An 18,372-nucleotide genomic window follows, 5' to 3' on the forward strand; every position below is an offset into this window, starting at 1 on the left:
ATTACATGCATTTTTTCATTCATCAAAATTTCTTTCATCAAATATACAACGATATATTCTAATTGGAATCTATTATTATTTGTCTCTCAGGTCTACCCATGTGCCTCTAAAATTGTAATTAAATAGTATATACAAATTCTATTAATATCAAAGTCGGTTATTTATATACAAAAAGCTAATAATAAAAATCGACTCAAACGAAATGGTGAAATGATCGAAATCTATATCATAAAATACAAATTTAGGGATGTATTCCGGAATTGATTTTTTATTATTCTACTCTTCGAGGTTTATATGAATCGGCACAAATTTAGAAGAACGTGTGATTTCTCTCACAATACATAATCAAAATATTTCGGAATATAAAATAAGTCAAACCTTATGCATGGTATGGGTACTAACTAACTATCGAGGCGATTCATGAAAGATTAAAAATACATTAGCAGGGATCTCAAAGTAGCCATATACAAGGTTATTATGGCAAACGATCTTTAACTAGATTAATCAGGGTGAATTTTGGCGTATGTTCGTTCACGCGGTCTACCGTAGATGTGGCATCTTCAGATACGTTCAATGCGAACAAGTAGAAACATATTCCATTCCAATCTCGGCCAGACGGCACCGCCGAAGAGCAAAAACAATAATGGAAAACATTCGCAGAGGTATGAATAGCGCAAATGCGAGCGATATGAACCAAGTTCCCCACGCCAAAAATCGCTTAAGACTTCACACAGCCGCTGCTAAAACAATGACACTCACTTTCGCCCAAAGCAATCGGACGCGTGCGCAAAAAAACCACAACACACCTGAAGACACCTGAGAAATCCGCACAAAAACCAGGCGCACTTTCTTTCCCTCCCGCTCGCCGTGGCGCTTTAATTAGATTTTCCCACCGATGCAATTGTCGCAGCGGACAAACAAAGAGATCTTACTTGTGGTTCATAAAGCAGCAGACAGAGGTCGGTCGATTTTTTTCACGTGTGTTATGCACCGAGAATTTCCACCCACGGGCCAGCAGCGCCGCACAAGGAGAAAACTCCTCCGCACGCGGTGTACAAATTTTCGAAACCGTTATAGACCAGGAGGAGCTGGACTTACGACATCTGAGAACGCAAATTATGGAGAACCGCAACATAAACATGTCGGGCTCGCCACAAAAACGAAATCGATGCTATATTTTTGAACGCGAAACATGGGCATCGAATGAAATCATCGTAAAACTTGATAGACCTCAAAAGCAAAGTGGCTTGAGAATATGACCCACCGTTTGGATTACAAACATTATGACAGTACGCCTACTTCGTGTTGATAATTTAGTTTATAAACAATCAACACGAAGTAGACTTAAAAGAAGTAAATTTTAAAACACAGTTCTTCAACCTGGGTTCGGGAAAAGTCTTGAAAGGGTTTCACGTTTACGGAACAGACTACTGAAACGAAATTCAACAATTGTAATAATAAAACATATATTCATAAATATCCTAAAATTAAATAAAGCGAATTTTACTAAAAAAATGGCATATCTTGCAGATATTTTTGCGTATTTTAATGAACATATCACATCTCCCCAAGCAACAAATATAAATATTTTCAAAGTACAACATAAAATAGATGCTACTTTTCTTAAAATGAAATATTGGGCAATTATATTTTATGAGGAAATACTGAATGCTTTCTACTTTCTTTATCCCCACAGTTAGATAAGTAAACTAATGAAACTTGATTAGATAACCAAAGTTCGAGAAAATCTGTCTTAAATTGTAATCTAAACTTAGGGTTCCTTACAAAATATTATCAACTAGAAGGGCTTAAAAGGCTGTTGAAGATTGAAGACCTCTGTTTTAGAACATTTAATATTCGTTATAATAATTAATTAACACAATGCTATTAAGATAGATTTCTGATGGATCGAATTAAACATTCCCATTTCAGATAAGCGATTCTGCGATATCTGTTCGAGTCGTATCTGCATTGCGTCATACATGCGAATATCAAACATTTTTTAATTACTCAGTATACCAATGCTGCAAAAATAAACTATTAATATTTTGTACGTATTATACTTAATTGAAGCGACACTAATTTTTTTAAACATCGCAAAAAAATTTTCTTCGCGGTTAAATATAATTTGATATAAAAAATGTTACTGCATAGAATCTCACATATATTGTACTAAATATCAATTTAAAACAAGAGTCGCCCTATCGTACGTTAGACATCAATCGTGCCTTCTATTATAAGTACATAGGTACTAGTCAATAATAACACAGCTAACGGTACAAGAGTCATTGATGAATAAGAGATAACTCACACTCCTCGGGTGAGTAGGAACGTGATAAATTTACAAACGCAATAAATAAATCGAAGGGTAAGACTAGTAACAGATAAATATTTCCAAACGTCGTCATGAATCATACCGTTTTTTTAGCAATAAGGTAAATCTCGATTTCAAGAATTTATTGATTTACCACTTACTTAAAGAGCTTTTATTTGCGAATTTTAAGAAGCAGTTGTGTACAATCCGATGTATATTTTAGTGTGCGCCATTATCTAAATTGAATTCCCTGATCCATGTAATGCAGCCATCGTCCGACCTTCGATACCAAAGAGCCGTGCCTTTAGATATAAAATAGACATTTGGCTTATCCACGCTTTATGTAAGGTAAGAATAAGGTCGATAAGCGAATCGAGGGGCAACTTCAGCCCATTGTATATTTTATCGTCTGAATGAATACCATAAATCAACACCATCATAATTTATATCTCACCGTATTTAAGCAATCAAACAACAGTTACGGAAAGGTTAAGTTTGCATGGTTAATTTTGGTTAAATGCGCAATGAAGCGCAAGACGTATTTGATACACGTATCTAGATTTTTGCCACAGAGATATAATAACTATAGTCTATTTATTTTCAAGAGTCAGTGCGCAAGAACATTGTTTAACGCGTAATCAAAATGTGCTCTTAAATTTCTGCCTTGTGATTGGTCGTTCTCAATGAAACGATTGATCTTACGGCGAACGACCAATCACAGGGCAGAAATTTAAAAGCATGTTATGATTACGCGTTAAACAATGTTCTTGCGCACTGACTCTTGAAAATAAATAGACTATAGATTTACTATATTCCGCCTAATATTATAAATATGTAATTTAACTTCTAAAGTTATTTCTGTAAAAATAAAATTTATTTCAAATAATATATACTTACAAAGATATAATATAGAATATTTTTTTCTTTTTATTATATTTAATTACCATTTAATTATTTATTTAAATATATTTGTTCAAAATGGGTTAGACTACAAGTATTAAAAAGAACTTCAGACTACAAAGGGTTAATGTTATACATAAATATTTTTATATATGATTTTTGTCTGCACATGATGCATTGACATAAATCTGTTATGCCCTGTACATGAATGTGAATAAATAAATATGAAGTATTTAAAAAAGCAATAAGGTCAAAATTCATAGCTATATAACACTAAAGCTTTAACAAAATTCTTAAAATCATATTTATGGTTGATTCATATGAGAAACTGTATCACACAATACATTTTGAACTTATTTATGCCTTTGAAGAGTATCGCCGTACATGTACGGTGGTCGATCTTTCACTGTTTTGAGGTACCCCAGATAGTTAAATAACTGTAGAAATAATAAATAAATAAAATTATAATTATAAAATGATTTCTATAGAAAATAATACCAATAAAGTAAAGAGTACGAAATAAATTACCTATATTTTATTAAAAAATATTGAAAGCCTCTGTTTTGATATAGAAAAAAGCCAAATAATATATAATATATATATAAAAAATAATAATAAAATTTAATAATGGAAGTGTTAAAACAAATTATTAAAACACAGTACTAATACAAAAATGCAGTAAAATAAATCTGAGTCCCTTTAATTTACTATGAATGCAATATAAAATAGCAATAAATAAATAAATAACACAGAAGTAATAATAGAAAAATACGTATAATTAACTCACTCCCAGGTGTATACTAACAAATTAATAAATAGTTCAACATTAAAATTATGAATTTAAATAAAAGTATCATGTTTTAACAATTCCGTTCCAAACCGTCACATTAGCCAAGAGCCATGTATTTTCCCTATAATAATCAGGGTTTACAAGCGCGAACATGGCGTACAAACGACACTTCCGTTCGAAATACACTTCCATCAGGAACATCAACGTGTTGAAGTTAAATTTTTCTACTACTTCGTTTCCAACTTGGGACACACGAAAGAGTCTAAGAAAACCAATGAAGCAATCGCTTTCCACTTCACGTCAAATCTAGTCTAATTACAAAGTCAGAAATCCAGAATTCAACTCGATATTCGGAGACGACTGGATTTTACGAGACGCGAATTTTATAAAAAATCAACATGCGACCAGTATTATTATACGGTAAGCCCTCAATCGCTAAATAAGCGTTGATATTAAAAGACAGTGATTTAATCGTTTTGAGAACAACAATTGAGATGTTTCCACTTTTCCTTAATAAACCGAGAAAAAAACTGCGCGCTCCGGTGATGTATACTTAGTGTGCATGTAAATTTTTTTTTACTAAAATTGTTATTTTGTGGTATTTTTTTAAGTAAAATTGTGAGAAAAACATTTTTAATGCTGCAAATAAGTATTTATTACCAAGAAGGCTTTGGTAACAGAAAATAGCACTAAAGTATCGAGAATCGCAGTAAGAATTAGACAAAACTAGAGATCCGAATAAATCGACAGACATAGTATATGTATTTAAAACCAATAAGTTGGCGAGAGCAGTGCATACAAATCAGTTCACAATAAGCAATAAACTTATATAACAATAACTCAGGAATAGAAAAAATGAGACAATATAGGAAAACCCTAATTATGATCGTGTAATTGTATTGCTAAATAGAATTGTTTTATTTTTGTTGCAAGACTGATGTACAGTAACAATCAACGTTGCAATGCGTGCGATAATCATAACCGCACTAAAATCACGCGGTTAATCATTGGAAAGTGTTAGGCTTGATAAGTAATTATCCTCTTCCGTTCTTCTCAGATCTCTGAAGCATTTAATGCTACCTGTTTCTCCCTTGACATCAATCGCTTGCAAACCACAGTAACCGCTAACTGGCATTATCCTTTTACGCACCATAAATTGAGCTATCTAACTTTCTTAGCATTCTTTAATGCGATTATGGTAATTTCACTATTTCGGCTCACATTGCAAACAGAAACCCTTTAATTCAGCGCATATAACGCTCTTTAATCATCCCTTCTTCTGTATTACAAATATCTGTTCTAACGACAGGAACAAAAATTTAGTCGTCAACAGCAGACCTTCATAGTTTTTACTACTCTTTAAACGCGATAAGAAGTACGCGTATTTTATTAGTTTACTATTCTCCACCCACCAAAATTTTAATGATGGAGACATCGACTAGTGACTACACCCACTTAAACAGCCGACAACATATGCTTATCTCAGCCTAATCTTATTGTGTAAATTAATTTTCATAACTTCACAAAAGCGAAAGCACGCTGCTGCTATCTCTGAATCGCTATTCTTTCCAGTTTTTATTATTCTTATCATGAGAATCATTCTGGGAACACTCCCAGCTACGACGAATCTGAAAAATCGATCAGCTAATTGATGCAACTACAATAGCCTCCAGATTGATATTATTACCTAGAGCTTCTGGCATAATTTTGAGGCAGTTTAGTTACGCAATCACGCGAGGTAACCGATCGATGCTCTAAAAATATGTCTTTATATAATATGTATATTATACATACCCAACAAAATGCGGAACTCTCGCTGTCGAGATTTAGCGTATGCGGAATTTTTCCGTTCGGGCAAGTCAAAGGTGTGTGGAAGGATAAAATGGTTTCAATGTAACATCCAAGAACTCGAGTGTGAGGCAAATGGGAAAATTGCAGTGCGTGGGAGCACCGAGTGTGAAGGAAGTGGGACGATGATGTCAACCAGAGGTGGTCCTCTTCTATTCGCAGATGGAGACGACGACACGCTCCGGTGCTCCTCAGGAACGACGGCCTTCAACTTGCTCCGCCGGACGACGTCCTCAGAGTAGACGAGGCAAAAACTTGCATTTGGTCAACGAGATTGAGACGCGATTGCGCCGAGAAAACGTTTTTTTAGTAACTAAACACGAGCAAAACTATAATTAGATCGTTCAGAAACACCATTGAATTATAAATAATTCTCTCTAGTTCTAAAAATATAAATAGAGATTCCCGAAGTTGAAAAGGATTACTGCTAGAGTTAATAAAAACTTTTAAGATACATATATATCATATCAAATTTGTTTTATAGTTACTTAAACTAATTGCACCATTGAGTTTAAATCGAAAAAAATAATATTTACAGCCGATTCCGCTTAAACGGGACATTTAGTCCCATATAAGCGGGTGGCTCTAATAAGCGAAATTTAAAACTTTATTAAATTATTGAAAAAAATATTGAATTTCAGAAAAATATGTAATTATAATATTAAATAAAATAATGATACTAATAAAAAAAATATTGAACAAACACATAACAACGGTCATCAACAAAAAAACATAGAAATAATGTATTATATACATTTAAGCAAAAACTGCAATAATTCATCAATTGTAGCATGTGTTGTGTTCAGGGACGCCATTTTATTTTTTTCAGGAGGGCAAAGTTGACCAGACAGTGGTCGTATTTTTTAAATTTACATTTCATTAAATTCATATTATGTCATTAAATGGCGTGCATTTTTCTAATCAAAATCAAGGCTGTTCCTAATTAGAATTAACGTCAAAAGCAACAAAATCGTGCCGTCGCAGTGAAAACGCTTGATTAACTAACATTCAAATTAAGACTTTTTATAAGATTATTACGACATCCAATAAATGAGAATTGAATGAAGCACATTTAAACCAAATTTTGACGACGCCGACGGCGCCATCACAATTTTATTACTTTTGACGTGAATTTTTGACTTCTGAGAAGTGATAATCGTTTACGCGCCGTCCTATTGACCTGGAGGGCGCTAAAATTCGGTTTGAATACACTTTAACCAATTCTCTCATATCAGAAGTCCATAGTAATATCCATAAGGACAGCGATCATATTTTTAAAACAGTGTAATATCGAAGTGCAGAATAACCATGGAGCAATATGCGAAATTACCGAGCGTTCCCACTGCAACGGCGCTAATACAATTTTATTGCTTTTGACGTGAATTTTTGACTTTTGAGAAGTGATAATTGTTTTTGCGCTCTCCTATTGACCAAAATTCGGTTTGAATACACTTTGAATCTACTCTCATATCAGAAGTCTGTACTAATATCGGTAAGGATAGCCATCCTATTTTTAAAACAATAATATCGCAGTGCAGACTAACTATGGAGCAATATGCGAGATGCGACGTCTGTCTGTACTTTTCCGTCTCTTTTCCTCTGAGAAATGAGTTGGCTTAGTGTGTATTTTGAACTTGACCTAATGAAAGTTCTAAAACTATAATTGGTTTTAATTTCACTAGCGCTCAGTTAAATTATATATTCGATAGCAAAAATATATATCTAATGGTGAAAACGTTTTTGTACTTTGCAAATGTAATTATGTTGGATTTCTTATCTCTAATAATATGGCCCGAATGTGTTGCAGTCAATGAAACATCAACTGAAATAATTTCTTTAGCACATGAAATTGGTGGGGAAGGTTTTGATACATTTGCCCAAAAAGATGTCGACGAATTACTTGAGGATAATGTCTTGAATGACAATGATATTATTGGTATAATTTCAGATATTGTCGAAGAACCAGAAAACGAAAATAAATCGGAAGAAGATGAAACTTCAGTCACCCTTACTGCAAATGTAAAGTCTTCAACTTTGCAGTAAACTGGCAAACCATTTCCTTGAAAAATATGATAATACTGAAAGAAGCCTTCAAGTTTCAACGCGAGCTTTAGAATTGTATATTTGAATATCACGAATTGTGCAAAAAAAATAGCAAAGCTTAATTACTTTAATTGTCAAAGTGGAAAAATCAACACGCGAAATTGAGGCTAATTTTAATTGTGAAGAACCATTATCTTCAGGAAATAGAGCTGATGTGCTGATGTTTTTTAAAGATGAAAGTGATTTCTAACCAGTTCGTAAATCATGCTGAACACTGTCATAAAGCGAAGAAAATTCCAAAGAAAAAAAGATTGTTAAAACTTTTTTCATAAAAATTTGAATAAAACTTTTCGTAAGAATATTTAAGAAAAAAATTCTGAAATTTAATAAAAAAAATTATGCGGTTTTAGAAAATTATGGATATATTTTTATAGGTGTGTCAGGACTTTTTTATGCGCTTTTCCTGTGGAACGTATCTACCGCATAAAAGAGACCTGAGTGTATTACTATATATAGAAAAATTTAAATCATATAATTTTACTAACACATGCAAAATAACATATTTTCACTGGTAAAAATACATATTTACCGGTTAAAATGTATTCTAATATAAGTTCACTGAAATGACATTTTTAAAAAATATTTTTGGGACAGGTTCAAGACTGTTTTTTTTTAGATTTCTTTGAGGGATAACCCAAGAATTTCTGGTTTAAAATCAGGTACGTCATTTCAGATTTTTTTAATGTCGATTTAATTAAGATATTTAATAAAATGAGCATATTTATGGTCAAATTCAAAGGAAAGGGCAATTGCCTTCACCACAAATGTGTTTTTGTAGAATTGCAATTGTATAAAATCAGCACAAAATGTTGGGCTTCCGTCATTGCCTGCTTACATAAAATAACAAATATTTTTTGCATCCTAGTCACACGGACAAGGTGATATTCATAATCACTGTCGTCGTTTTCGCTTACTGTTTGATGCTTTGAATTAATGACTTAAACAATTGCATCTACACAATCTTCATTTTCATTGTAACATGATCTATATAATAAACCAAAGGATCAATTAAACGGAATCGACTGTATATAATCATAATCCCTATGTATCACTTCAAATATTTTTTTTTAAATTCCTCTACTCCTGATCGATCCATTATATAGTAAGCTTACTGTTTCATTTCCTGCAACTCTTCCTAACTACCACTAATAAGGAATAAATAAATTTTACACTATTTGCAGGCATATTTAGGATGAATATAAACCAGGGCAATTTTGTGAAAAAAAGAAACAGCAACGCCAAGTTGAATTTCACATTCATAAATTGCTATGGGGGAGAGGGAGTATTGTGGGGGGCTTATTTATGATATACATATATATAGGTTTTATTATGGACAAAACTTGGCGGCACTCTGGTACATGTAATATATTATATAGTATATTATGATTAATGCAATTCATCTCACAATGACTTGGTTCAGACAATTTGATGTCTATTTGATTAAATATATTTAAAATATGCAGAAAATGCTATAAAAAGCAAAACAAGACTAATTTATATGTAAAAAAAATAAGCTGTTATTTTAAATAAATAGATATTTTTTTAAATATTTGTCATTTCACGTCTGATAATTATTTATACATTGAAATCTTATAATTTAATACGCGAGTGTATCACGGAGGTACGTTTTACACATTTTATTCAACATATTTATATGGATATTCACTTTATATATTACATGTACACTCTGTGTACATCACAGAAAATTGCGAAGTAGGCTTGGAACATTGTACTCTTGAACGGATATTTTTATAAAAAAATAAATGGACTGAGCACATAATATTTTGTTCAACGAATAACAAAGAGATCGTAAATCGTTAATATAAAATGTAGTATGATGCCATTGAAACTGATGCAATTTGGACCTTAACAGACATTTTCTGATATAATATTGTTCAGAATCTGAAACATTCGTTTAAATTAATGGACGAAAAGGAGAAACTATGAATAAATCAAATTAAATAACTCACAATCGAGATGTACCGACCTTGAATGATACCCAACTAATAATTGAAAATAATCGTTCAAACAATATGATATAATTTATGGCCATTTCCCATCGCAGACTCTCATCTCAACAATTGCAACAATCTAATCGATAACCAATCAGAGGAATCTCGAATTAATTTATGAGATTTCTCATTTAACGTGTTTTAGGAATTCGCAAACTATGCAAATAAGCCAAATATGATCCGAGCTGGAAAAAAGTAAATAACATACGCAAAATGCAAATTCTTTCGACACACGTGTATACACACCACGTAAACGTAGACATACGTCGGTTGTGGAGCGCGAGCTCGATTAACTGCACTATCTTCACGGTAATGCTTTTGCGATACGTTCGTACCATGTATTTCGACGTTCCAAATTCAAGATGCTTTATAGGGCGTGAAACGTTCGGCCTGAAGGCGAACGCGAGCGAATTGACAATATGGCCTAAAAGGCCTAGGATCAAGGACGAAGATCCGCGGCCGGATTCTCTGAGTCTAACGAGCAAAACAAATTTACTGATTTTAAGTAATAAACGAGACAAACTAGTTTTTTTAGTATCATTATTTGAATATTCAATAATCTTATAACCGATGATCTTTAACCCTCTTATGTAAATGTAATTTGATGAGCTTAGAAAAATAAATATACATATAAACAAATTCAACTGCGGTTCAAATTAAAACACAAACAAGTAAAGCTCGTTACGTTTCGATTAACTCTAAGCAAAAGTTCAAAGTTTACCTTTATTATGTAAACAACCGCAAAGAGAATTAGCAAATTTGGAAAGTCAACTTAAAACAGAAATTTAATTGTATTTTCCTCTAATTAAAACAAGAAAAAAATACTCGGTATTTTTATTTTTTACGGCTGCATGTGACACGTAGCTATATAGATAAAACTACATTACATTGTGTGCATAAAATGTACACCAGTACATAACCGTTCATGCTTTTATAATTATTATTATTATATTGCATTAGCATCTACTACGTATTTTTAGCACTAGATGACATTGAACAGATTTTCAATATATTTGCATGTCTAATTTTGAGTATTTAAAAGGTTATTTTATATTTAAAATAAAAATAGCCACTGGGCAATCTAATGCAATCGCAATGGTTCATTGAAATTATTAGTATTGCGAAACAAAATGGTACATATGTACATAAACCATTCTTGTAAAATCATCAATACGCCATATAAGCATAATACCTGACAGATTTTCGCAGATATCTTATTATATATATACATATATACAAAGTACGACAAATTAAAACTAAAAAAATGGTCAGGCCATTTGGTCACGCAAAGCGGCGAGATAAGGGGTGACTCAACGATCATCCTACAATTGACTAATCGAGTCCACACTCAAAAATACGCTAATGTCCGTTAAAATAATCTTAATTACTGTAAACTATTTTTATAATACAACTTTCAGTTACTAAGTATCACAAAAAAACCTAGGGCAGGTTTTTATTAAAAGCGTTTTTTATTATTATAAACAAAAATACGATTCTGTTGCGGCTATTTAACAATAAAGGCACCATACGCGGTTGATACCAATTACCGATGTTTTTTGTGTATCACGACTACATCTATATAAAGCACATCGAGGTGTAAAAAACGCTCATAATCGACGAAATCAAAGTGTAGACCGCAGAATGGTGCGGTTTTGGATTCGCCGTAAAATTACTACATACCAGCCTAGCAGTTTCTAATGTAATATACTTTACAGACAACATATAAAACAGTATGCGAGAATTTTTTAATTGGCCCAAGAAAAAAAAACGTTTATATGCTCTTCTACCGAAATATCTTCACTATCTAGATCTACTGCATCGTACGCAACACACGTTAATTGTCGACGTGTGTGAGTAGTGATACCGTTAATTTAACGATAATTGACGGTTATAGAATTTCTAATTGATTATGAATATGCATCTGACTGTAGCGCACATCGAACCACCCATTGAGGTGCACGCTCGAGAATAATTTATACGAAAAAAGCATACGATTCCAAAATAAAATGTAAAAGAGTTCTGGAGAAAGGTTCTCAATTACACTGCATTTTTCATCGCAAAGCCTTATTAATTGTGGAAATCGAATGCAATATAAATAAATAAATAGTAAAAAGTAGTTAATTTTAATTTTATATTAAAACTGAAATAAACTATCGTCGTTAAAGATACATAAAATTAAATCGAGTCGAGAAGTAATTGATCTTGAATGATAAACGCTATTAACTATTTAATTACGTTTAACTGTACATTTTACGAAACGGTGAGCGAATCGATGCAACACGTAAAACCATTTTTATTGCAAGTAAAAAAATATACGATAATATTCCGTTCTACACTATGTATTTGGTTTATTAACCATCATCATATATTACTGAACATTAGACGTAAAATATAGGCTTTAAAAATTACCAAATAATAAATTATAGGCAGATATTTTACATTTTAATGAAGTCGTGATGGGCGTGAATAAGTTGACAACTCGACATGTTACAACTTTGATCGAGATAATTAAATATACACAGACATATTAATGCAGAGTGCGATAAACATTTTTTTAAATATCGAGATGTCAACTAATTCACGCCCATCACGGATAAAATATAATTTCATAACCTCAAGCCAAACGTACCCCACAATTTCTTTCCTATTTTTGTTTTGCAATACTGTCATACATAATTCGATAATATTAATAGAAAATCAGTTTTTAATATAAATACATATAGAACTATGAAGATAAACTATACAATTATCTATAAGAAGTAAGACGATTATGTATGCATCGTCATCTCACTCAAAGGGATAAATCAGCGCGTGCTTAAACAGATTAGGTCAATATAATGTATTAGCTTTACTAGCTACATTATCGGTTTTAGTTTATGGTATTATATTTATTAAAAAATATAATAGATATGTAAAAATAAAATGTATTGATATTATACATACGTATAAGTACAACAATATTCACGAGTAATTAAAAAAAATCAGGATTGAATTAACTTTGAATTATATATTAATCTAAATTTATAATATTTTCCATATCTAATAAACAGCATGTATTGGTTAGATCAGTTACTGGTATGTATTATGTATTCTTAATTATTTAATTTACTTGTGAGTTGAGAAAGCAGTGACATGAATCTACCAGCATATTATTGTAAAGCTATTGCGTGTAATGTTTTAATGTCGCCTTATCAACGATTAAAATCAATTATTATACTTTAGATTTAAATTATTAGATGTATCAAAATATATTGAAAATAATATTTGTCGTAACTTTGAGATTAGATTGCATTAAAAAAGTATGATTTTTGTCTAAAATAATTTTACGAAACTAAGCAAATTTGAAGAGCTGATGATATACAACAAAACAAGGGATTCAAAACCAAAATATTACAAATCTAAATACTATATCTACGTTTGAGAATGTGAATACATATTATAAATTTCGTTCGTAGTTCTTATTATATGTTTTTAGAACAAAATCAGATTGAAACTGACTATTAGTATTAAATGAAAATATACACAAAAGCTATTTGCGAATATATTGATAGTGGATTTTTAAGTCCAATATGGTGAGCTATTACTTTAAAATAGTGACAATTACACATTGTTTTCTATGAAATAGATTACGTCTTTGGATAGCGATTTAGTATCGGCGGTCGGATTAACGATAGCTTCGAAAGCCACAGGTGGCGCATCTAAAAGTAACCCGCGAGCGATTTCCAATCAATTTTCTGCACACTTGAGATGCAGCAACACGAACGGGCGTTAACCCTGCGAATATGGTAAGCGATCGGCGATTACCGTCTCTTGGGGAGACGAAGTCACGTTGGAGATGTTCTCCGACGGAGGCAGGGGGTCCAGGTCTGGGGTCATCGTGACCCTGAGCACCATCTCCTTAACGGGTAAACAACTGAGAAAAAGTTCACTGTACTATCCACACTGCATTCCGAGATGGGCGAACCGAGAGAAAAACGCGACCGCGCCGGCTGATGGAAGCCGAAGAACTGAAACGGAACGGAGAGCAGCCGACAGCTCGGGCCTCGTTCGTCTTGGCCACTCTCCCGCACAGAATCCGCGCAAACCACGGCAGGCGTCTGCATTGCCGACACCGAGTGCTCGTCATATGGGGGCGTAGAGAAGTTTAGATCGGGTGGGCGAATCGAGATTAATAAAAAAAACTTCATAAACGGGGTTTCATTGATATATTTACTTCATACACAAATAGTATCATCGTTATTTTTTTTAAATCGAATACATATGTATGTAATCCAGATTTACTCAGTTGACTTTTAACCGCCATCTCTTCTTATGAATAACAGTTATTGTATACTTATCAAAAATATATTTAAGGATTGATTATTTTGAACAAAGCAATTCCGAAATCATTGATATTTAATATTTTTTCAGAATGATAAATACGGCAAGAAATAAGAGTATCAGGGGAAAAAACATATCATTTCAATAGTCAGTCGATGTAGAGGATTAACAAATCATACGTGTTTCTAGTAAAAAAAAGTTATTGTATTTCGGTCTAATGGGTAAAAAATTCTTTCTGGCGGTCTATGTATAAAAAATACACTGTGACGCTGGAAATTCAGTTAATCTTAAATTTAAATTTTGTTTAAATATTTTTTTTAATAAGGCGCAGATATACACGTCCGCGGGGATATTGGTAATTTTTTTTAAATTAAAGCTAATTCAAGCGTAAAATACATACTAACAGAAGGTTCTTAATAACTTTAAATTAGGCATAACATAACTGTCGTTACCATAAAGTTATGTAAGTAAAGATAAGATACTTAAATTTCATAACTTCTCATACCAAGAATAATTTCTGTGAAAGAAAAAATATCATAAATTTTGTTTTTTTTACCCAACTTTAGCAAGAGATAAAAAGTCTAGGAACTGCTGAATAATAATAGATACTATGAGAAGTAAATTTGTAAAAAAAACACCGATTACACAGTAAAAAGTATTTAAAACAATATATATATAATAGAAATAGCATATAAAGAAAGTTTAAAAGCTATTTAGATATGAAGCAAAAAGAAATATGGTGATATATTAATTTATTATGCACGAAAGATGTAGTGGAAGTACTAAATTATAACCAGCACGATATATTGATGGTATAAGTCGATGAATAATACCTTAAAGATCTGGATTCGATTCCCAGATGAACCCTAGTCTCTTTATTTTCAAGAATCAGTGAACAAGAACATTGTTCGACGCGCGATCACATAATGCGTTTAAATTTCTGCCTTGTGATTGGTTATTCGCCGCGAGGGTAACACCGCCACGTGTAAAGACATAGGGTAGTATTGGTTTGTTGTTCTCAAGATTATTATTGTCATTTATCTTATGCGAACACCGATAATAAAGTGGCTTTTGAATCCAAGAAGTCTGGCAGATATTACAAAGAAATCATTCGAAAACTAGTAAAAATATATGGAAACTAAAAATATGTTTTTAGTTTCCATATATTTTACTCTCTGCATTTCGTCACTCTTCTGTGCACAATTTGGTTAGCTACTATTATATTCTTTAATCTGTGGTTACCAAGCAGTTGTTTTCGCTGCTGTTGTTCCACGTTGATCTATTTTTTAGGTCATAAATGCGTACATTTATTAAATAATTATAATACAATAAACAAGCTATATGTAGTTATTGTGATTTACTATAAATTTGAAAATTATTTGCGTAAAATAATTTATGGTAAATTAGTATTGTTTTAGCGGACAACTTAGTTTTGGCCTGGGGGCTAAATAAGCTAGGGCCGGTTCTCATTACAGCTTAAGATCAATATATTTCACTATGCGCGACTTGATTTTTCTTGAATTTCATCCATATATTCCTTCATGAGATTGGAAAAATCTAGGAAAACATAATCTGTGAGTATTGATCAGAATTATATAATAATCACTAATTCCCATATTTCAGACAAGGTAGAAATGTAAAAAGTAGATTATGATACACATTGATTAAATATGATTAATTATAAATATTACATTATAATATTGGGGACCTCATTTTTTTGACTAGATAAGATGAGATATAAATAATACAAATAAGATTATTAAGTAGGTTTAAAATATATGCTATAATATAATTATATATAACATAATTATTAAGGGTTATTTAATATATTGTTGAAACTTATTTTAAATAATAACACATTGAGATACATTTTTATTAAAGATAAAATGTAAATGCTTTAAAATGGTATATTGTCAGTGAATATGTATGTATTACTGTAGTAATCATCATATTTAAATAGGAATATATTGAAAAAATTTAAACCAATCCAACTATAAGTTGAGAACAAAAGTAAGATGCTGAAATATGTAATAAACTATCAGAAAACATATAAAGTAGATAACTCAACAAAATAAGTAAAATCGCACATTTGTGCAAAAAAAATATAAGTTTAATACATATATGTATGTATAAACTGTATTAGCTTATATCTAAAATAAATAAACTGTGTAAGTGAATATAAGAAAATATTTTACAGTATTGTTCTTCCATATGCATATGAAGATATAATTTTTTATTGAAATGATAATTCTCAAACCAAAGATATAAATTTGTTTTATTAGTAGATTATTTAAATGGTATTACTTGACTCACTCTAAAAAAACATCACTTAATAATGACAATTTGATAAGTATATATGTGCAGCGGCGTGCTGGACGCTGGTTCTCCTGGTATTCACGAACCAGTTGTTAAAAAATTGAGAATTCCTAAAACCGATTGGCAAAATTTTTCAGAATTTTTTAGATTTATTAACAATTAAACTCGTATTCACTAATGTCAGTTTAACAACAAATATTAAAACATGGGTTATTTCCTTTCAGCAGATGTGTGGTTTCAGCAGCAATACAAAAGTTTACTTCAATTAAAAACTTTCTAAATACAAGTATTTTTAAAATTGTAGTGTTTTTGCAAAAAAAAAAAGGAAACATAAGGAAATTTAGAATCATCGCTCAATTAAAAAAAAAATACAATGACACAATTTGTAATTCGATAAATTCTGCAACTATTCATACAAACTTAAATCTCACACTACCGTGTGCATCTTTTACAGTAGACTCTAGCAAGGAAATTGAAGAAAATAATTGTTCTGTTGTGGATGATATATCATCAAATGCCAATACGAACAATCAAATATCCCATGCAGGAACGAAAAACAAGTACAATTCTTTAGAGCAATATAAATGGTAAAATTTGATTTAAAGATTGTTCACACATCAACCATTTAGGAATCAAAAAGAAAATGCATATTCATGTTTCAAAATAATGGATATTATGTTTCGCAAAAAAATAAAAGAATAATCCAAATCAATAGTGCAATTAAAAAATTCTAGATATTATTAACTAACTTAATAAGCAAGTTCTTCCATCAGCAGTCAGATTAATAAATGATAAAGAGATTAAAATCACAGCGAACATATTGAACATGGTTAGCATAGTTAAACCAAATCGCCCAATGTCTGATAAATAATAGAAGCAGCACATGAATTTTATACAACTTTTATAATATCTGATCCTTCAACCTGGTCACTTGATGAAATTGTTTCTCCGTGGCCGGAAGGTGAATTTTTTATTATAAAATTATGTGAAAGCTAAAATAGACTAAAAAAAATGCAAATATAATTGAATTAGTAGTTCAGAAGCTGAACGAGGTTTAAGTTTAATGAATTTAATATTTATAAGACTAATTTGCAGTCTTATTGTAGACCACGTCTCAATTTTAATAAGAATTTATTTATTGGGCAGGCCATTGGTTGATTGGGATCCCGTTCTATATAATATTTCTTGGATAAACAATCATCACAGAGAGGCAACGGATACCAGATTTAGAATGCCAAGGATAAGGTATCTGATATTGAAACAGCCATATGGACATTACATTGATTTTTTTATTATATTATTATCGTGTTTATTTTAAATAAAGAAAAATACCGACTCTTATTTTAATTTTTATTTTGACATTGATAAAATAAAAATATTTAGTAAGTATATTATTCACTGAAGTAGCAAGGGTTGGGTGGAATGGAGTTTTGGATTTGGAGTATAAGTTGACAGAGGATTGACAAAAAGCCATTGTCATTTTTTTTAATACTTTAATAGTATTCTAGTTAGTTAAATTAGAAATGCAAAAAATTTTCAGATACCCAGTTTCGAAAAATTAATAAAATTATTTAAAAATGACATTTTAAATGATGGCAATGAAAATTTTTAAGAATTGGAAAGATTTGCTATTTATTCTAAACGTGTTTACTATATATTGTATGTTACGAAATAAGATCTGAAGGTTTCTCGACCTTTAGTTTTCGGAGTTGCTTCAGGGGCAATTCTATAATAATAATAATAATATATTATTAATAAAAAGTGTTCAG

The 18,372-nt window shown here is 31.3% G+C and overlaps 1 protein-coding gene across 30 annotated transcripts in view; it reads right to left on the reverse strand.

Moving 5' to 3' along the window:
- Patronin (calmodulin-regulated spectrin-associated protein patronin) overlaps nt 1-18,372 on the reverse strand; it is an 82,017-nt gene that overhangs the window by 62,699 nt on the left and 946 nt on the right. For 12 of the 30 annotated variants that reach the window (XM_088203506.1, XM_088203490.1, XM_088203497.1 and 9 more), the window contains exon 1: nt 13,772-13,960. The exons of 8 other annotated variants lie outside the window; for them this stretch is intronic. In XM_088203506.1, the coding sequence (XP_088059632.1) occupies nt 13,772-13,861 (90 nt within the window). In that variant the 5' untranslated portion in view covers nt 13,862-13,960. Of the gene's footprint in view, nt 1-13,771; nt 14,036-18,372 lie in introns of those variants that run through there. 10 more of the 30 variants (XM_088203502.1, XM_088203484.1, XM_088203510.1 and 7 more) reach the window with 2 other exon arrangements.

This window comes from Plectrocnemia conspersa, unplaced genomic scaffold (assembly GCF_051122295.1).
Source record: "Plectrocnemia conspersa isolate PC_06_02 unplaced genomic scaffold, ASM5112229v1 ptg000014l, whole genome shotgun sequence".
NCBI lineage: Eukaryota > Metazoa > Arthropoda > Insecta > Trichoptera > Polycentropodidae > Plectrocnemia > Plectrocnemia conspersa.